This window comes from Notothenia rossii (assembly GCF_949606895.1).
Source record: "Notothenia rossii genome assembly, chromosome: 5".
Lineage (NCBI taxonomy): Eukaryota > Metazoa > Chordata > Actinopteri > Perciformes > Nototheniidae > Notothenia > Notothenia rossii.
Window position 1 is genome coordinate 80,566,490 of NC_136903.1, and position 21,465 is coordinate 80,587,954.

General features: G+C 40.3%; 2 protein-coding genes across 4 annotated transcripts; both read right to left on the reverse strand.

Moving 5' to 3' along the window:
• Positions 1–143: 143 nt before the first annotated feature.
• LOC307040061 (rac GTPase-activating protein 1-like) lies at positions 144–11,665 on the reverse strand. 3 transcript variants are annotated; one of them, XM_079682594.1, is made up of 18 exons: positions 11,505–11,558; positions 11,214–11,277; positions 11,022–11,118; positions 10,311–10,513; positions 9,915–10,069; positions 8,924–8,993; positions 8,760–8,813; positions 8,490–8,567; positions 8,229–8,343; positions 7,989–8,140; positions 6,266–6,430; positions 6,087–6,182; positions 5,712–5,910; positions 5,467–5,572; positions 3,389–3,521; positions 2,938–3,049; positions 2,681–2,789; positions 144–1,671 (listed from the first exon to the last, which is right to left on the reverse strand). In XM_079682594.1, exons 3-18 carry the CDS (start codon positions 11,101–11,103, stop codon positions 1,596–1,598), a joined length of 1,905 nt encoding a protein of 634 aa, XP_079538720.1. In that variant the 5' UTR covers positions 11,104–11,118; positions 11,214–11,277; positions 11,505–11,558; the 3' UTR covers positions 144–1,595. The 3 variants fall into 3 exon arrangements, with proteins under 3 accessions (XP_079538720.1, XP_079538719.1, XP_079538718.1); XM_079682593.1 differs by lacking the exon at positions 11,214–11,277 and having other exon boundaries at positions 11,505–11,665; XM_079682592.1 differs by lacking the exon at positions 11,214–11,277 and having other exon boundaries at positions 11,022–11,121; positions 11,505–11,665.
• Positions 11,666–14,522: 2,857 nt separating this feature from the next.
• Positions 14,523–21,361, reverse strand: LOC307040343 (major intrinsically disordered Notch2-binding receptor 1-like). The gene is made up of 4 exons (XM_079683075.1): positions 20,594–21,361; positions 17,718–19,707; positions 16,976–17,191; positions 14,523–16,719 (listed from the first exon to the last, which is right to left on the reverse strand). Exons 2-4 carry the CDS (start codon positions 19,695–19,697, stop codon positions 16,525–16,527), a joined length of 2,391 nt encoding a protein of 796 aa, XP_079539201.1. The 5' UTR covers positions 19,698–19,707; positions 20,594–21,361; the 3' UTR covers positions 14,523–16,524.
• Positions 21,362–21,465: the final 104 nt, after the last annotated feature.

Consider the following 21,465-nt stretch of genomic DNA (forward strand, 5'->3'; position numbering starts at 1 on the left):
CACAACACAAATCCATATTCACGTGTTTTTTCATTTAATTGCAAAACAAAGCCTACATGTATGCCTCACATGCTCTAGGCGGGCCTCATTCAAGCAGAGTTCATTGGTGCACATGTATGAAGAACACACGCCAAGACAAAAGGACCAGTTGTTTGATGTTTTATTTTGAGCTCAGATGTGAACTTTTGTGTGATCTTATTTGAGCTAAGACATGTTTAACATTCATTGCACAAAATCTTTGGTGACAGTTACTGAATTAGTTCAACTATCTATTACTAAAAATGACATTAGAGACACCGTATAATGGCATCAAAGTGTACAAGAGTGTATAAAACATGCAGTATTACTGGAGTACAACCACAAACATTGCAAACTTCTTCCTTTTTAGGCAAATCATGATTATATTTGGTTTTAATGACTGAATACTGTGAATCTGGTTTCATCAACATAAATAGTTCTCTTCTAAATAACTCATACTTAATTAAGGATGTCATCATCACGCTGAAATCTGGAGCTTGTAAGAAGCGTGACCGTGAGAGCAGCACGCTAGGAACAAGTCAGAGGAAGTGTCACTTCCTGTAAGAAAACTACAGTGATTAAAATACTGATAGCGCATGCAAATTAGTTTTTAGATTAAAACATTTAAGAAGCACCAGATTTTAGTTTGTGATGACCACACAGATGTAATCTCAGACCTCTGTTTGTGAGAGAGAAAAATGTTGACTCAACTGAATAATTTACAGTTTTCCAATTATCTGCTGTTGTAATGAGTGTCAGTAACTCTTAACTTTTTTTTGCATAATATACAGTAGATCATTGGTTAGGGCTTGCCTATCAAAAGTGGTGCAACAGCAGCCTCTTGTGGCGTGTGTTTCCAGGTAGAAAACACATTTACTCGGATTGTTACACAGACTGTGCAAAATGCAACAATACTCCCATTCTGTATCAGTGTTAACATTGCAGTAGTGTTAACATTGCAGTAAAGTATATATATTGCCATGTTTGTTATACTTCATAGGACACAATCACATAAATATAAAACAAAATGTTAAAATCAAGAAAACAAAAAAAGGATATCAGTTCCAGGACAATGACAACCAATGCCAATACACAAAGAGACACTGGCCAATAATAAAATGTCTTTCCTCTTAATCCAATGCCACTGTTTTCTTCACGTTTGCTCGAGCCCCCGCCCCCCCCGTCACTGCGGTTACAACCACAGGTTCAAAGATGGCCGCACACAAGTGAATGCATAGCTTTGGAAATCAAACCAAAGAGTAAAACACAAAGCACAATCTGTGAATTGTTGATAACGGTCGCTTGGTCAAAGCCTTCAAACCTCGTACAATCATATAGATCTCCCACAGTTTTGGTATAAAAAATAAATCATTAGTAATCAAAGATATAAAAACATAGCTGTGCAGGAATCTTTTCAAAGAAGAAATCTGGTTATAAAGTCTGTTATAAAAGAGTTACATGCTAAAAATTACACAGTAGTTTTCCCACATGATTATGTGAACATTGGCTATATTCAGTTATTGCAGTAGGCATCCCAGAAGTACAATATGGGTGGTGTTTTTTTTTCTCCTTTAGCATTACTTCAGCTGTGGAGAGGCGAAGAAGTTGCCCTGGCGATGACTGGCAACTGACGCTTTGCTTTTGCTCCCAAATCTGAAAGATGAGGGGGACGTGGGTTAAGATGTCAAGCTTAGTGAAAGTCATTTTAACAATCGCAATGTGAAGACAAATGTTTTGAGGTTCAGTCTAAAACTGGAGCTTAATCTGACTGTAAATCATTTAACCAGATCTTTAAAACCTCTGTGTCAAACTGTTAACACAATGCCTTGGATTATTAAATGTATACGACATTTTGTCCCGTACATGCATTCATTAATTTAAAGCAGAATGCTAAATGACTATTAATAATTTAGTTTGGAATATTGTGAACATTATCTCGATTTTTTTTTTATATAAAGTTAATACCAATATTACAAGATCATTTTATTTATAATTCAAGCCAATCAATTGATGGCCCTGCACTTTTAGTACACAGGTGTTTTCACTTATGCCAAATTAGACCTCCAGGACATTTTGACTTGTCATAGTAGGGAAAGCACTGGTGCTACTAATAACATTAACGATAGCTCAGTTCAATAAAATGTCCAAGAGAAGCAGCAAAGGTAATACCAGGACCCTGAAACTGAAGCTGCCAAATTGAATTCCACTATCAGTCAGATTTTGTTATGTTCTTTTGTACAGGTCAAGGTGAAATGTGTAAAATATAAATTTCATGTGGAAGGAATTAAAATGTGTTTCACAAGCCCCTTTGAAATATAAAAACTGTAAATTACCTGTAACAGAGAGGGGAGAAATGTAATAAGTAATGGTGTGATTCCAAATGTTCTATTCATTTCAGCAAAAAATGTACATTCATAGTCATATTAGTGCCAATCATAGTTTTTACCATCCTCACATCAGAAAGTTAGTTATCCAAGGTCGACAAATGAATGACCAACTTGGACTTTCTCACTTAAAATAAAAAGGCAGCTAGATGATAATTAACAAAGTAATTGGTTACAGGCTTGCTTCGATTAGGCTAGGTGAAATTTGAAAAAGCTAGCCCTACTTTGTCTCTGATATCCATTAACAGACCCGAGTGAGAGAGAAGGAGTGAGCTTACATGGTGGTGCTGGAGAGGGTCTGCTTCATGCGCTGGGACAGCGAGCTGGAGGAGGGGGTTTTGGCCATCATCTGGTGCTCTGGAGTGGTCAATGGTCCCAATATGCTCACTGCAGAAACATTGAAGATCATTTGTCATCCAAAGATGATGAGTACAACTGCTCAAATAAAGTGTTCTACTCTTTAATGTGTAACATAAAACGTTTAAATTAAATAGAACACAATTTCTTATTTCTATCCACTTTTTCAATGATTTACCTTGGTGGTGGTCTGGAGTTTCAGTTTGGTGAGAGCTGCCGATGTCAGTATAATCAGGATAAGCAAACTGGCCCCAGTAGTCAGCTGGAATAGAGAACAGGCGCTCCATAACCTAGAAAGACAAAGTAAATCCAGTAAGTGTAGTCACAAACATTCTTAATCACATAAAATAACATTTCTACATAATAACACTGATCTTGAAGTAAACACAAACATCCATATATTTCACCATTGTGCTGCTGTATAAACAGTGGACTGTGGATGTCTCATTATTATTATTATTATTATTATTATTATTATTACATGTGCCCAGGGACACAACGACATGCTGACTGCAGTGGGGTTTGAACCTGTGCTCCCCTGATCCGAACACCAACGCACTATCCACTTAGCCACATGCCCCCCATGTAATGTAGTCAGAGCAGTTATTCTTTACTCTCGTTCACTTTACCCTTGGTTGTCTGCTTGTGTCATGCAGGATGGTCATTGGTTCTGGTTCGGGAACAGCATGGCCCACAAGAGTCGGGGCGAACACTCTGGCCAGGTTGTTCATATCCATCTTAGTATCCACACACTGGGAGACCCTTGGGGGAAAAAAAGGGTGAAGGGAAATGTCAGTCCTAACTGAAATGAAAGATGACCTGTACTGCAGAGATGTAGGAGGTTACAGAGCTAGGACTTTGCAAGAGACAATAAGAACATTCTATGGAACCATAATCTTTGACGAAAAAACGACATTGTTAATCATCAAGATATGCTTTAGACTCTTGGAATCACTGAGATTATTTTACCTTACATTTAGTTAAAGAACATATATTTTGTATTGCCCCACAATGTTGTTTTGTGAACATCCTTTTTAGTAAAAAACTAAATAAAGAAATCATATGATCCCCTGAATAAATAATAAAACAGGGCCCATTTTTCACCACAACAAGCTGGACAACATTTTGAAGCCACTTGTGAAAAAAGAACAAGATTATCCCTTTAATGGCAACTCACTATGATCAACATACTGTGGTCATTTTTAATCCTGAGACACTATAAGGTGCCGTTTACACGAGAACGCAAACGGTTGTATCCGACACTTTCCTCTTTTGTATAGCCCGTTCGTTCAGACGAGGCCGTAACGGAAACGCGGAAACGGACGCCGCAAACGATAACGGGTCCCAAGGTGGATAGTAGGGCTGTACCCGAATATCCGTTCGTTGGAGTACTATTCGGGTTTCAATTTCGTTATTCGGATATTCGTTTTTTCCCGTTTTTTTCCCAAATTGAATTTATTGAAATCTCCAATATCAACGTAAGAGCTTGTGCCTCTTCGGGGGGTGCTAACACTTAACCATACACGTTATCATTTACTTTCTCCATCATTATATGTAGATATTACTTTTCTCCGTTAATCTCCGTTACGTTGTTTCCAATGCAACACACCTTCCTGTCAACTGCACTAACTCTCCTTCAAAAATAAAAGCATGTCCATAAATAGGAAGCCAAGCCAAATTACACTAACCTGTTAAGCCCCGAGCCTGTTTTTCAGGTCTCAGGCTCGAAAATGACATTCCCAGAACAAATGACCATATCTTCCCTTCTAAAAGGGTTACATTTATAATCGTAAATTCAGATTGAACACATCAAAGAAATGTAAATTATTGTGTCCGTCCAAAAAAATTAATAATTACTTAGTGAAAACCACCCTTGAATGATGGGATGGTAGACTAAAAGCTTTAGGAATCCAAACTACAACATATAATAAGTACCCTGTATCAAGATTGATGCAAAACAAGTGAAATTTGACCTTTTTAGAGAGATTTAGCAAAAGAAACCCTTCTGGGGTCATTTGGGTGGATTTTCCATATCTCTGGCCCCCCTTGGTCGATTTTGATGATTGGCATCTCTTTCTAACCGTCAGAGACAATGGAGTCGAGGGGAACTCCCACATACTCCTTCTTGGTAATGTGTGAATATCCGGAGCCCGAAAAATGGTATTCGGGACAGCCCTAGTGGATAGATCTGCAAACGGAACGCTCTGGGGGGCCAAACGGCTCCGTGTGTACGCCCTATACGATAATCTCCTGCTAACGATGAAGCCATAGCCCCACCTCTCCTGCTCACTGCTGTAGCATGGTCAGTAGCTACTGTCAGTAGATACTGCTACTGACAATGCTGCAAAATCTATAGCTCGACCATGCTACAGATGTTAGCACAAAATCTACAGCTCCTCTACCACAACCATCAGCAACAAGAGGACATGGAGAACTACATGAAATACATGTTGCTAAATCCACCGCAGGGCATAAACAGAAGGGCAACCATGGCAACCATGCTCGGGGGTCTTCTTCGCTGCTTTTGGTGTATTTTGTGGCGAAAGTTCAGCGCCACTTACAGGCCCGTCATATGTACTACAGCGTCTCCAGCGCTCCCGAGCGGTCTCGTGTGAACGGAATACTTTTTTGATATCGTATTCGGTTCGTTTTCATTTCGTATGCGTCCCATCTCAGTTAAGTATTTCTAAAATGTAGAGAAAATTACTTCTGCAGATGGATCATCAGGCAGGCCAGAGTGTCTCGGTTGGGCTGTGGCAGCTCACTGATGGCCTGGAACAGCATGGCGAGACTGTTGCCATCATCCTGGATTTCTTCAAAATCAATAACACCAGTCATTTAGTATCAATATTGAAACATTTACTTAAAAAGGCATACAATTATGTAGAAATTCAGACCAATCAAGAGCACTGGGATACAGCAGTCTTCTTTCTACAAGCCTCTGAAACTCACCGGCTGCTTCCATGAAGACTTTGTTGAGGTGGAAGGTGAGCAGTGGCTCTGGGAGGTTTCTAAGGAAGTCTTTGAGGACACCTGTGATGACATTAATGTCTTCCACTTTGTGAAGCGGAGGCAGAGTCTTTCCTCTAATCAGCTTCTCCTTCAGCTCTTTCACATGGCGCTCTTGGCCGGAGATTCTGTAGAGGCCAACCTGGGGCAAAGGAAGAGATAAAAGAAACAAGCTCTCATTATCCGGCTTTCTGTGATACCGTACTGCTGAATGAGATTACTAATTAAGAGAGGAATTGTAATCGCGCGAGGGGAAAAGGATCAGAGCATAACACAGAGGTGACAAGTAAACAAGGACTGTAATATTGTCCGTCTCACCTCGTGTAGGCCTCTGTGTTCTATCTCCTTAATGCAGTAGATAACCAACGCTGGGATCTTCGGGGAGCAGGCTGGAGCAAAGTCAGCCAGGGTGCTCTGCACACAGAGTACATACGATGTATCTAAATATAATGCATTAGAAAATAGGAAAAAAATAGTGTAACATGCGTTTAATGTACCTCTGTGTTCTTGATCTGAGTGCTGACCGCTGTGGGGCTACAGGGCAGGGGGCAACTGTCACGACACTCTGGGTGGGCCACAAGCCGACAATCCTGGCAGCGCAGGTACATCTTCCCAAACTTTGTTTTTCTCCCACATGGTACGCACACCTCAGACTTGATCACCTTAGTGAGGGAAAAGTGACAAAGATGAGTATATACGTCAAGTAGTGATACTTAAACAAGGTAAAGAAGCTTGTACCGTTCATTTGTGTTAATTTCGTTGACTAAAACTATGACGAAATATGTTCGTCAACAACCTTTTTTTCAATGACTAAGTCGAGACGATGACGAGACGGCACCGACGTCAGTAAACAATAACTGTAACGATATCAACATGCAATATCGCTGACGAGACGAAAATGCAGCCTACTGAAAAATGACGAGACGAAAATGTAGTTTACTAAATAAAACTTTGCCAAAATCTCTCTTGACTTTCGTTGACGAAAAAGGAAGAGTGTTACGACCCCCTCCACTCCACTAGAGGTCTTTGTCTTTGTGTTCTGCTGGCTGGCTCTTGTTTGTGTTTCAGGTGATCAACCTGATGAGCCACAACTGGGCCGTCTACATAAAAGGCAAACACCAACCCATACTCTCACTCTTCTATTGGACACGGCCGCGTCTTTGTTTCTGCACATTTTCACACACACCCATACACACAATCATTACTGACAACTGACTTCCACGTTTAGGTTTCTTTGAAGACCTTTAGTTTTTGTGGTATTGTAAATAAATATGCTTTTTGTTACACTTTACTTGTCTGGTCTCCCATCTTTGTTGCAGCCTATGAGTCGGGCCGTAACAAAATATTATCAAAGATAACGTTACATCTCTGATAGTCAGTTTTTTTCCCCCAGCAGTTCCATTTCCGGTGCTGCGGCTTGGCACCAGTTGTGTGTCTGAATTACACCGGGCCAGCGGAACACTGACCTGTCAGGAAGACTCGGATCTAACTAACCTTATTTAACAGAAAGCAAAACGGCAACAACAGGGCTTGGGAGCAGTGGTCGCGTTAAACGAATATCGCCCCCCCGTCCCCGTCAGCCCGAGTGAGTGACGAGTAGTGTACAGACCCGTCGGGTAATAATGGATTTGGACTGTACATTTACGATCCCACCACTGCTTGGCAGAAAGAAACGAGGCGATATTTGGGCCCATTTTTGCTACAATGAGGTGGAGAAAAAAAGAAAATGCATTGCTTTATCAGAAGGAAAGCAGTGTGGCCATAACACAGGTAAAGCACCACAAACCTGACCACATGCTCTCTGCAGTCTGCAAAGCTGCACTCTTCATCATTCGACCTGTGTTTTCATCAAATTAACCAAACCAATAATTTGCTAAAACTTATTTAATAACAACATTATATCTTATCCTTTTTTCATCAAATAAGGATAAGATATAATCTTGTTATTAAATAAGTTTAACACAAATGACAAATTATTGTTTTTGGCTACACTAGTTTGACTGAAATGTTCAATATAATCTGATGACTAAAAGTTTTCATTAACAAAAAGTAGACTAAAATGCTCAGACTTTTAGTCGACTAAAACTAGACCAAATAAAAACAGGATGAAGGTGACTGAAACTAACAAGGACATTTGACACAGGACTAAGACTAAATTGAAAAATAGCTGAGAAAATTAACACTATTGTTAATAAAGACACAAAAAGTATACAGGCTTACGGTTTTTCCGATGAACTGGTGCTTCTTTCCTCCTCTGTTGTTAGTTCTGGGGGTTCGGAGCTTGGCGGTGTAATCTGAGACTGCTGTGCTGGGAGCCTCACTGGCCGTCTCTGATTGGTCAGTAGTGGTTGTGTCTCCCCATGCTGGAGCAACTGTAGGCGACATCTCATGTTAGTAAAGTCTCCAAAAGGTGTTGTAAAGGTCCCATAAAGTCAATACAAACATCTTAAATATTCTTACCGCTCTTTCTGCTGCGTGTCCAGTACGGCACGGTTTCAATAGTAGAGACCGCTTCTACAGCACCGCCATTTACCGGCACAGTGATGGTGGTTTTGGCAATTATAGACTCATTCATCTGAATTATAAAAAAATAAACAAACAAATCAAATATGTTTAATGCTCTGTCAAACCAAACTGGTGGAAATTAGAAGAGTTTGTTTAGAATAAAAGCTATTTGTGTTAGTGTTGTATGGTGCATTCAGCTGCAGGGGTCAGCAGTACCCTTTCTGATGTGCGTCCAGAGGAGCGAGGTTTCTTCAGTGCCTGTGGAGAAACCTCTAAGAGTTTTCTGGAGGAACGCTGTGGATTAAAATGTAGATAAACATTTAAAAACACCTTTTTATGTATTGGCTGATGAAAATAAGAATTATACAGCAAGACAATGCTGTGCTGATGTGTAGAAACATGTTTTAAAAGGTTTTGTCAAGATGACTTCATCGTTAATGCATGCAGGAGGCAGTTATTCAAAATGGGAGTAAGGAAATGACTCACTCGTTTCTGGCGCTTTCTCAGTCTCACAGTCTTCATCACAGAGGAATCCCAGTCCTAGAGGCAAAGAGGACAGATAGAACATGCTAGTTAAATAACTTAATCAACAATGTTGTCTTACTAACTGATCCTTAAAGTCAACAATCCAAGAAAGTGGGTGAATGTACCAGAGAGTCGTCTGTTTGGTCGTAGCTGATGTCTGACAGCAAAGAAGCTGATTCATCGATGGTAGTTAATCTGTAAAATAGATTTAAGTCAGAAATTATTCTTAAGAGATTTTATTGATGAACAAAAAAAAGTCCAGGAGTACAGTACACTTCATTTAAGTAAAAGTTCAAGAAAGGATGAGGCACTGAGGTTAGATGAACATCATTAATATTGTCTATGAGTACTGTCTGAGGATAATAATAATAATAATAATAATAATAAGGGATGCTCCGATCGCCAATTTCGGGGCCGATCGCCAGAATCAGTATCGGTTGATACCGATCGCCGATCCGATCGAGTGGGTGTGGGCTATGGGGATCTTCCATTTAAAGTGATGTTTAAAACTCAGCTAATGGGGCTCATTCACTGACGCTTCCACAAACAACAACCAACATAATTATTACATTCAAATATATTACATTATTCAAGTTTACATTAACTTAGGATAATAACACGGGAGAAATCTCTCTCTCTTCACACGCGTTGCATACCGCTATTTTATTGTCATTTCGGACACCTTCAAATACTGCCAGACTGGTGAAGTCATTTTGACGAGCTTGTTTTGCCGCGCAAAGAGAAAAGTGTCATGTATTTTCCGTCATGTGATCGGCTCTCCCGATCGGCATTTATAGAGAGCACCGATCGATCGGCAGAGAGTGAATATCGGCCAATATCGATTGGCTGCCGATTGATCGGAGCATCCCTAATAATAATATTAATACATTTTATTTATAAAAAGGCACCTTTCAAGGTCACCGTACAAGGTACACAAAACAAAAAAGACAATATAATCAATCAATAAAAACAGAGGACGTGTGATGTGATCAGGGTGGATATGCCAGTGCGAAGAGATATGTTTTGAGACGTGATTTGAAAATGGAGAGAGTCGGTACAGTGCACTGTTAATGCTGCTCCTCTGGCTGTTTTAGAACCAGAGGAGGAGGGACTGACCTTCGACTGGAGTTGAGGTTGGCTTTAGCAGCCTGTGCTGCCTGGGAGTGGGAACTGAGGAAGGCCAGGGCGGAGCGCTGCTCCTCACTCAGGTGGACACTGTTACCGTTGTTTTCTGATATCAGCAGCTCTCGGATCAGCTGTAGCTGACGTTCCTGTTACACCCACAAACAAACAGGAAATTAAAAAGAAACCAATTAATGTAGAGAAAAAGGTTCATTATTCCAACAAACAACCATTAGTTAAAATATGCATGCAGTGACCAGCAAGGTGAGCTTTACATAGCTGGTCACCGATGGCATTATCTGAAGAAAAGATTAAAGATTTTCCCTTTTCTAATTCTCCTATAAACAATTACATAGTTATATGAATTATAAGTATTGTGGTTGCACAAACCAGCTTCTCGTAGATTGCCTCAGCTTTCTGCCGCCGGCGGATCTCCACATCCACTTGGTTGCGGGCATGCTTCAGTTTGACCTCCAGGGCTCCCCTTTCCGTCTCTGTTTTAGCCAGCACCTCCTTAGTGGAAACCAGCTCGTCACCTGACCGCTGCCACTTCTTCCGGCACTCCTCAAAGTTTGATGCCATCTGGAGGAACTCTGAATAACACAACAGAAAAGGACATTGTGGTATTGCTGTCATGCACAATATACTTTTTTCCTCTGTTGCTGTTATGTGTTCAAGCTCTCTAAAAAACAATTTGGTTTGCAGTGGAAAATATGCAAATGACCTCGAAGCAGAGCACCAAAAGACAAAAGACAGTGGATTCTGCTGTAAAGTGACATTTATTTGTTGTTATTTCAAATGGAAATGAGTGGCATTATATGGACTATTGAAATGGAAATGATGACAACACCCCAATAGCCATTTCAACCCCCTTTTGTGTCAGGCACCATCAGTATCCACAGCTCTCTGTAGTAGAGGGTCTAGCCGCTTTTATTTACTAAAGCAGAAGCTCTTCGTACAGTACTGCAACTGCACCAAATACTAGCCTTCTAAAGTTTGCACCATGCTATAGCGGACCAGCCTTACTAGGCTCCATTGTGTTTCAATGACAGCATTCTTCAGAGGTGGCAAATACCAAAACAAAGTGTGGAAATAACTTACGTGGTTCAATGCCCTCATGCATGCTCTCCACCTGGGCTCTGAGGCTCTGGAACTGGTTGTTCAGGTTCACCACAGACTCCATCGTGTCTCTCTGCTGCTACTTAGGGAGTAGAAAGAAACAGGCATATGATAACTCCAGTTAATGCTAACCTATTTATGTTGTTGCTGTGTCAACCATTTAACGTTACTCACATTTCAGTAGTTTAAGATTCAAAAATGAGAAGTGAAACACTCCTACATTAGCTCTAGCCCTGTGCTAAAGAAAAACACATTGTTGTTGTTAGCTACTTATGTCGAAGCGTTCGCTGCCTATAACATAACCGGCACTGTATTCAAAACAACTATGCACTTCGCTCGATAAACGTTAACATTACTGCTGATGAACAGTAAGTAAGCTATAGGGCTGCTAACATTAACATAACAAGAGTGTGTTGACTTAGCTAACTATCGTCACGTTGGTCAAAACACAAAAAAGACACTTACCTGTGCGATTGTGTTTCTATGAGAGTATGGCTGACATATAATGTAAAAACGTCCGATGTTAAATGGTTTATTCCCTCTCCAGCCGCAGAGCCACACCTGTCTGATAAAGTTTGAACATTCTTTCAAGAGTTCAAAAATCAGCGCCGGTTTTCTTCTTCGTGGCCTGAGTTGGAGGAGGTTGGTGAGCTTTATCGCCCACAATGGTTTTAGAGGTGGTACTGCAGGGCGTAATGGCCATAAATGCAGCAGCGTCCTCTGGTTCCCAAACTCAAAGGATCCCCTGTGGGACTGAGGAATGTAGGATAGGGGTATAGGTAGCATTATTCACTAGATGTTAGCCTTATAAAATGGTGGGTTTTATGCATGGGGGACGATGGGGACATGTCCCCACCACTTTTTGAAATGGCCAATTTTGTAAAAAAAAAATCGTGCACAAAGAAATGTCCCTTGGAGTAGGGGGCCCTTTAGGCTGGCCAGGACAAAAAATCTCTCAAAACATGAAAACTCACTTATACATTTTTTTTAAACATAAAAAGTTCTGTGCCTTTGTTTATGTTTCTTTCATAAAGCATCATATCTTTGTACCCATTTAAAAATATAAAATAAAATATATTTTTCAACTTTCATATAGAAATGTTGTTTTAAAAGTCATGTATTTAATTCTTATGTTTTTTATAAAAAGATTTTTATCAAGTTAGTCTTGTATTTATTTATTCCTGTATTTATTTATTATTTCTGGTTTTTTTCACATTTATTTATTTTTGTTTTGTTTTTTCCTGTATTTATGCGTTTTTACTCCTGTCATGTTCTGTCCTCCATACATGCATGCTCGTTGTGTGCATAATGGTACAAATTCAATCCAAATCGCATCATAACAAGACCTTTAATTGGGCATTGTTTCAAAGACACATTGTTGGTCTAGACTCGGTTTATGCATTGGTTTTTCATGCAGGTGCTTGAGGTTCAACACCCTGGAGTGGGACATATTATTTTGTCTTCTATATGCTGATGTTAAATCTGGAGAAATCGTCCCCACCACTTTTTCTAACTGAGTGACGCCCATGGTTTTATGTGTTATTTTCATAATGCATTAGTTATATGCAGTGGTGTAAAGTAACCAAGTAGATCTACTCAAGTATTGCATTTAGATACAATTTTGAGGGACTTAATACTTCAATGATTTTACTTCTACCCCACTTCAATTAAGAGGTAAATCGTGTACTTTTACTACATGTATTTAATACTTTAGTTACTTTGCCGAATTGGATAAATGATGTCAAATATAATCAACAATTTAATAAGACTTAAGTTACACCCAGAGTCAAATGTAACATCTACCCTGCAGTGTACAAAGTAATTTAAGTTGGCTGCACCTTTACCAGCTTTGATTAATTAATAATTACATTCAAAAATATGATATATTATATTCTGAAATGGGCCAATATGCACGAGTACTTTTTCTTTTCGTACGTTTGGTAAGTAGGCTACATTTTGATGCTAATAATGTTGTACTTTTACTTGAGAAACATTTTGATTGCAGGACATGTACATTACACCCTGGGAGTTCTACTTTTACTCAAGTACAAGATCTGATTACTTCTTCCACCTCTGGTTAAAGGACATTATATAGGCCTATATTATTATGACAGACGACCTCAGGAGTCTTATCTTCCATTCACCCAAAGTTGTCTGTACAAGCATAAACGAATAATACAACATTTTGGTCAATTAGTAGTGTGAGTGTATTTAATATGTATAATTTATTAAACATTGATTTTGTCATTTGTTTTTCCAATTGTAATATCTCTTTTAACTGTCCAATTCATTATTAATTATTGAATGGATGGCAGCTTCCAGACTTCTAACATCCTCTTAGAGTAAGGAATAATGGGGTTCATACATTATGCAAAATGTTGCCTATAATGACCCAATCAATATTTCGAATCTACCATACAGAAAAACAACAATACTTTTAAATATCTGGATCAAACTCTGTATCAAATATGCTCTGGAGTTTGATAAGTCCTTTCTTTCAAATATCAGCTTCCAACTGTGCCTGGTAGCCCCATTGGTAATGTAAATAACCATAAATGACTGACCATAAATAGCCTTTTCTTTTGCACAAAAAATAAGCAAGTCAATTTTGCTAAAGGTTTGTGAGTCCAGTATCTGCTGTGTCCTGCTTCCAGTGCTTTGTATCACAAATATTCAATTTTCTATAGTGAAATTATGTGTGAAATCGTAAAATCCTTTGAAACAGCCAGTGTATTCTGGTTTGTGAGCTTGGCACACAGGATGTGCACAACATAATCATTAATCAGCCATGCATGGCATATCTGGGTGCAGCAGAAGCTCTACTGTGCAACATTAAATCAGGGTAACACACACCAACACACTAAATCAATTGCAAACCATTTACATGTATGTCTCCATAACACATCAGACTTTATAAACAACTCAACACTTTAACTGATTTGTGCGTACTTGTGTGTTTTTATGATGCATTGGCAGCCTGATTTAGCTTCACACTTGTCCCCAGCACATTGTGTGTTCTGAATGCTGCAGGTCCATTAGAGGTAGTTCGAGATAATAAGACCTGTCAGTCAATATGCGCTCTCCGTCTTACTCCATTATTCATCTCTATGTGTACATTTCCTCTAGTCACAGATAATTTAACTGCAAGGATTCTCCTTTTACATCAATCATCGTCTGTCCATTCTTAAACTGAGTTGACTTTTAAAGTTATTTGCATTCATCTGTATTTCAGCATCAACCATATACCAACCAGGATCTAAAAAAGGGAAGTAATTTGTCTTTGTATTTTCCCCCCAAAGTAAATTCCTCGTATGTGTAAACGTACTTGGTAATAAAACCGATTCTGATTTTGAATTCATATTGCAAGTCAGAGCAGTTGCTTTCATTGTTACATGTTTTACTTAATGTTTTTAAAGAACGTGTGTTTAGAACACAGAGCAAACATTCTATTTATCAGATCATACAACATATTGTAAAAGGCATGTCACCACTTTATTGAGTTTATTCAGACAGCATATAACTTGCACTGCAATACCTGTACATATATTCTTTCATTTACAAGCTGCTCTTAAGACAGAGTGTTTACCTGAATGATGAGTTCATAGCTGTCCTTCTAAAAGGTGTGTGGCGAATAAAACAACAAAATCAAATTTTACAAGGAGTGAAAAAAGTGTCAGGAGGCTCTAATGCACCAAAGTTTCAGAGGAAGCACCTGCGGAATGTGCTGACTGCAGGGTTAGGCCTCCTCAGTGGCACCATTGGAAAGGTAATGGATCCACAAACAGCCTCATGGGGGACACTTGGCAGATATACATCTATCTACTTAGGAGGATGCGTTGAAGCAGAACACACCCTCTTTACATCCTGTGTATGTGCGCACGAAGCAACATTAACTTTAAGCGTCTGTATACAGAAAAACAAACATTTGGATTTATGGCATTTTCCCCAACAATATGCATAGTTTCTGTCCACTTTGGTGCATAAATGGAAAAATAGCTTATCTATTGTTAAACAGAAACATAATCATCCATATCTGACCATGTAGAGGGAGTAGACACAAAACAATATAAACACCTAGAAAACGAAATGCAAATACATTAGCCCTGCAGTTAAAAAGTATTAAGACAGGGTCAGGGTTTGAATTTCACTATTTCGTTATTGACAAGGGTAGTAATATATAACACATATTGTAAAGTCAGTCTCTTAAATTGACCGCATTGTAATGCACATTGTATTAAAGGCTTATCTTCAAATTCAATCAATGCCATAAAACCTTACAAGCCTCACAAAGGTAGTTGTTATCAAGGACATATTGAATTTCATTAAATGTTTCCAGTGTGCATGTTTTGTTGTCAGCCCCCGACAGACTTCACAGTCTGGCACCAAAAGTCAATTTATATGTAATGTCTCTGAGTTAACAGGATGTTTTTACAAAATGGATTGTCACACCACTGGCAGGACTCAACATCTGTGAAAGGACACCGGATAAATCTGATGGTCCTAAGTGAGTCTGCAGGTATGTGGGGAGGCTTTGGCCAAGTGAGCATAGTGATAAGGTAATGTGCATAGATGCACTCCAAGCAACCCATCAATTGGATTACAAGTGTAATATCCCACTCAGAGTGTTTACTGGAAGAGGCTCCCTCTTTCCTTTTCTGCTTCAACAACAACAATACTTTTGTCTTCCATGTTTTGAAACCTGACACTTGATAAACACTCCAGCCCGAAAACATTCAAGAGTGGATAAAATAGCTTATATGTTATAGTTTGAAAAATGGCAGCGAACTCTATAAAAATAATATTTCTATTGATTTAAGCTTTTTAAAGCAGTATATTGTGTTGCTTCGTGAAAAGAAGCATCTAAACTGAAAAAAGTAAAACAGTTGTTTCAACAGAATCTGTTACTATTTATGAACTTTAGATGTAAAACTTACATTTTTATCTTAAGCTGAATTAAAAGAAACCTGAAAGTGGTGGTATTGTGATTTTTCAGAAAAGGGGTGGAAAAAGGTTGGAGAAAAAAGGAGAACAAAGATTGCATTGGCACAGTATCACTAGTCTTACCATTCCATCTCAGAGATATCATGACATTATTTTAAACATTCATCCTTAATTACTTTTTATTTGGAGCTACCTGAAACTATTGATAAAGAACAATTGTGGAATAAATGTCAGTATATGAGAGAAAAAACATGGCATGGGCGATTACTTACAATTAGTTGTAACTGCACGAGGGAGTGTGATTTCTAAATAAGCTTCACTTCAAATCCTCCAGTGGAAGTCATAAATAATGTTCCAGCATGCAGCGAGGTGTAAAAGGTGACTGAATGTTAACTGATCTCTGATCCAGATCTATGGTCCAAGTGTCACAGTCTCCCCTTTCTCTCTCTCAATGAAAAGGGCGTTCACTTTTCTTGGGTACAGCACATAGCTGCTGAAAATAAATAACTAAAATGACAACGGAATTAGATTTCTGACAAAATCTTCAAGACCTCATGGTGCAAATGGGAACGACGATGATGAGAATGATAGTCACTGCAGTGAGAATAAGTGCAAGCAGCTTGCAGACCTTTACCCGGCGGAGGTCAGCCTCTTTACGCCTGAGAAGAGCATCGTAGCCAGGAGAGTAAATGTCGTCCATCCAGAACTCCATGTTGTTGGGGTTCAGGGATTCCTGGGTCTGGGGAATATTATGACGTTTAAAGATTTTTTGAGCAGATATCTATTTCGATGAAATCCGGATTCTTTGAATGATTAAAATGTGATGTGAATTGTAATTTGCTCCCAATTTTCCCTGAGCCTGCATGATGCATGTGTGCAAATCAAATATATTTAATTGAGTCATTTTAAACATTGACTTTTTATAAAGTAAAGATACACATTGAAATTCTATTTGTTTGAACAAATGTAGTGTTTTTACAGTTAACAAATCTGACCTGTAAGTCCAAAGGGGATATCCGAGCCTCTCTGTCGTCTACAGTCCATACGGGCCTCACCCTTCCCTCAGACAGTCTGGGCTCCAGGACCTTCCCAGATGCAAGTCCTCCTGTTAGACTGCTGTCTTTGTTGCGGAACAGGGACGAATTAAACACTTGTTCCATCAGGTTGGGTTTTTTGGAGAGTAGGTGAGCTGTGCTGCCTGATTCATCTGGCTAAAAGAGAAACGGACCAAACAGAAACAAATATACAGACTGTTTACACTACATCAATTTAAACCTTTAAAGAATATGACATGTTTCTTAAAGCCCTGACAAAACAGCTCTATATCTATTATTCAATGTGTGTTATAGTGTATATTTGTGTTCAATGTGTTAGATTCTCCATTTTTATTTATATACATATTTAATGAGCATTGTTGGAGCAAGCGAGATCTACACTTTTCATTCCCAACTAAATGTAATTGTTGACAAAAATAACTTGTGTTCACTCACTGTAAATGTTTCAACCAACACACCACAAAGTGGCCTGATGTCAGCCTACCACACAATCACATGGGTTTACCCAGCAGACCACAGGGCCAGCTAATGGCCTAACACATTAAATGGTTGCATAGCATGGTAAGTATTGTACTATTTTTGCTTTAAAAAATGTAACACTGATTAAGGACTGATATGCATGTGCTGAAACACTGATCATTGAAAAGAAAATATAATTAAATATATGCAGTAAAATGACTACCTGCCCATGTGTAGCTTTGCCATCTTTACTTTTTGAAAACGACACTGTCCAGTCTCTTGCAGAGTTGGAGACTATTTGCTGTTTAGAATCAGAAACCCCCTTTTCTTCAATCTGGGTTTTGGAGGTGCGACGAGACGATGCATCGTTCTTCCCTTCTTTCCCCCCTTTTGAATCAGCCGGAACATTGCTGTTTTCTATTTGCTCCTCATCAGCGTTCCACCGGCTCCATTCAAGACTGCTCGTGCTGACCCCGGGGAACAGATGCTCAGAGACTGACAGAGGCTGAGGATCCGATGACTCAGAAGGGGTCATAGGGTGGCTCATAAAGGAGGAGACACCACTGAGAGGCTCCAGCCATCGCCCGGTGCCTTGTCCATCAGTGATAGGCTGCTGGATCTTTTCATCCAGCCGCTGCAGTGCAGACAATACCTGCGAAATCTCAGCCTTTACATCATTCAGTGTCCCAAGTTGTCTTTCTATCTGGCTCATACGGAGCAGCAGCTTACAGACACTGGCCTTGAGCCCATCATCGCTGCTTTCAAGGGAGTGAAAAAGCCTTGATAGTTGCCCTAGGCGACCGCGTCTGGCCTCATGGGTGTCCTGGTTAAGGGCACCTGGTCCATCACTGGGGTGCAGGACTCCCGTGGAACCGCACATGCTTATATCATCTAAGAAGCGAAAGATGGCGCTGATGTCATCCTCACCGAACTCTGGGTCATCTAATGAGGTCATGAAGGAGAAACGATCAGCGTGGACCAAGCTCCGGAGGCGCCGGGTGTCCGGCGGGTCCGTCTGTGTTCCCTGAGCCTTAACTCCATCGCTTCCACCTGGCAATCCACTATCCCCACTCTCTCCTCCTGAGGACCCCCCTAAATTACTCATAACAGGGGTTGAACGTCTTGGAAGTTGTCCCCCTCCCATTCCAATGCTCCCCAGGCCTATCCGATCCTCTAGACTGTGGCTCTTGTTGCTCCAGTAGGGCTTTTGGGTCCTGGGAGGTTGTAGGTGCCGAGGAGACCACTCTGGGATTGGCCGGGGTCCAAAGTAAGTTGAGTCCTGTAGGTCATCGAGGCTCTCATGTTTAACGCGCGGCTCTGTTGATTGGTGGACTGTTGCTGGTGATGGGTAAGGATTCGGGATTTTTTCGAAGCTCAGATTGTCAAAGCCTTTCTGTCCTGTGTTGGGACTGGGAGACTCGCTGCTAACAGTCACCTGCGGTATTAGAGTCGGCCGGTTATGGAAGTCTTTCCTAAAGATGCTTCTCTTCTGGTCGACAGACGATCCCTGTTCATCTTCAAACACTTCTATGGGCACAGAATCTCCGCTAGACACGCTTTCTGTCTCCAAAGGTAGGTAGATATTATCCATGATCTCGTTGTAGATTTCACCACTGGGGTACAGAAGTGTGGTGTGAGGCAAGCTGAAAGACACAGCCCTCGTCCTGATTGGAGGGGAGGACAGAAGTGAGATGGGATCAGGGGGAAGACTTCCTCGCTTGTGGGCAGAGTAATTAGATCTTGGAAGCAGCAAGTGCTCATCGATCGGCCTTCCACCGGAGTCAGAGTGGGCACGTGTTCTTCCTCGACCAGAAAGGTTCAGCTGTTGGATTCCAAGAAGGTTGGGGCCGGGGGACTGATCGGCGGGGAGGGTCATTTGGGCTCTCATTGGTTGGCTGTCATCAGGAGCCCCTGCGGTCATTTGAATAAGATTGAATATTGTTACAATATCTGCAGCGACGCCTATGGGGGATAGCCCCTGGCCTCTGGTGGAAACCCGGTCTCTAAATAGAGTTGCCGGGAAACAGGGGTCCTGGCTGGCAGCAGCAAACAGTAAACTCCGGAGCTCAACGAGGTTCTCCAGGTCAAAACGGGTGCTGACCATGCGACAAAGGTCCTGGAAGGTCAGCCATTGACGCATATTGGCTAGTTCCTCCAGGATACCCAGAAGGACCCCAGAGTATTCCTGCTGCAGGTTAGCCATGGCTGCTCACCTAAGAGAAAAAAGAGGCAATTAGTGAGCCAAAGCAAGCCGATTTGTGTAGCAACCCTTCAGAACAAAGGTGTTTTAAAATTATCTGCGTAAAAAATAAAAAGCCATTAAGACAAGAGAGAAAAGAGAGATTTATTAAAAGTATAATATAAGATAATGATGTAATTTGTATAGGATTATATTATATAAGAACAATAGGCCTAATGAAGCAATATAAACAAAACAATATTGTTATACAGTATTGGTTTATTATTAAACTATATATTTGGCTCTACATCATTAACAATGCTATACATGTTTATGATATGAATGCATTAATAGTATTAATAATACACCAGATTTCTATAAAAATATGATCTTGATTTATAGTTTCACTATTACGTTACATTGGTAGCATATATTTCTTGATATGAAAGTACCATAATATGTATAGTGGTAGTGGATAATTAATCAAAGTAGACTTTTCAGCTAGAAGGGAGAAAGCCCTTTAAGAGGGAATTTAGAAAGCGACCTTATTTTTGTGTCCTAAAATAACTGCTCATCTGACCAGAGGACTGTCACACTGCGCACATCTTTACCTCACTGGACATTTTTAGTCTTCTCATTTCTACTAACGGCCTAAGGGAACACTCGTCTTTTAATGAACAAATGCGGCATATGGGAATTTAAACGTGCATTCAGTAACTTTATTTCAGACAGATTTAAAACGGTCTAAAGATGAAGGCAGGAAAAGACGTTTTGTTGGAAAGGGCCCGCAAATATTTACCTTTTGTGCATCCGCTGGGACACCAATGAAATGTCAGTGTTGCAAATGCAATACGGACTGCTAACATTTTACCAAAGGTGTAGCTTTAAGCAGAGGTGAGCATAGTAGTATTTCCACTCACCTGGCTCTATATGTAGAGAATCAAGGTCACTCCTGCGTCCATGAGAAATGACAAATAAAATCCCGTTTTACGCAAATAGCAAGGCCATATTCCAAAACGATCCGGTGCGGCTCATACTCTCACACCCCTTTCATGGGCTTCTCAGTTTGTAGCAGCAACTAGCCCACAGCTCAGACAGGAGAGGAGAAAATTAGAAATCAGGTCATCTTCCCACAAGTCTTTGCAGTCCCTTAAGGGACATTAAAACACATCCAAACGGGTTCCCCTCAACACAGATCACTGATGACACTGGCAAAAGTTAACAGGGTAGCCACATTTCTGATTGATACCTAGAAAGGAAAGCACCCTGTTGGCAGGACACTCCGGTGTATGAGTGGCCCAGGTCCAGGAGCATATTTTCACAGGGTGCCATAACAATAATTGGTTGTGTGTGCAAGTAGAGCCTAGCAATAAAGGCCAGATTAAAAATTAATGTTTCCTAATTGACACTCCAATCTGACAGCAAGCCATAAGGTCCAAGGTAAATTGTCTGCTAGATTGCTGCCTACACACAGAACTGTCTGCCAGACCTCAGCACCCTCCCCCAGACTTTTCACCATTACTCTGCATTATCATCCATAAAGGCTTGTACTTAAAACTCCATTAGAGCAAGAGAAGGGCAAGGCTTTCATCGGTGAGTAGTAGCACTCCACTACAATCAGAATGGACATCTCTAAATTATCTGACAACTCACAGAAGAGCACATCCATCATCCCATGTACTCAGGAATCACTGGGAATCAATGAAGTGAATGAGCCGTGTTATGTGGATTTAGGTTTAAGACAATACAGTATGACTGCAGGCCTGTAGCATGGGAGTTCTGTACAGTTGGA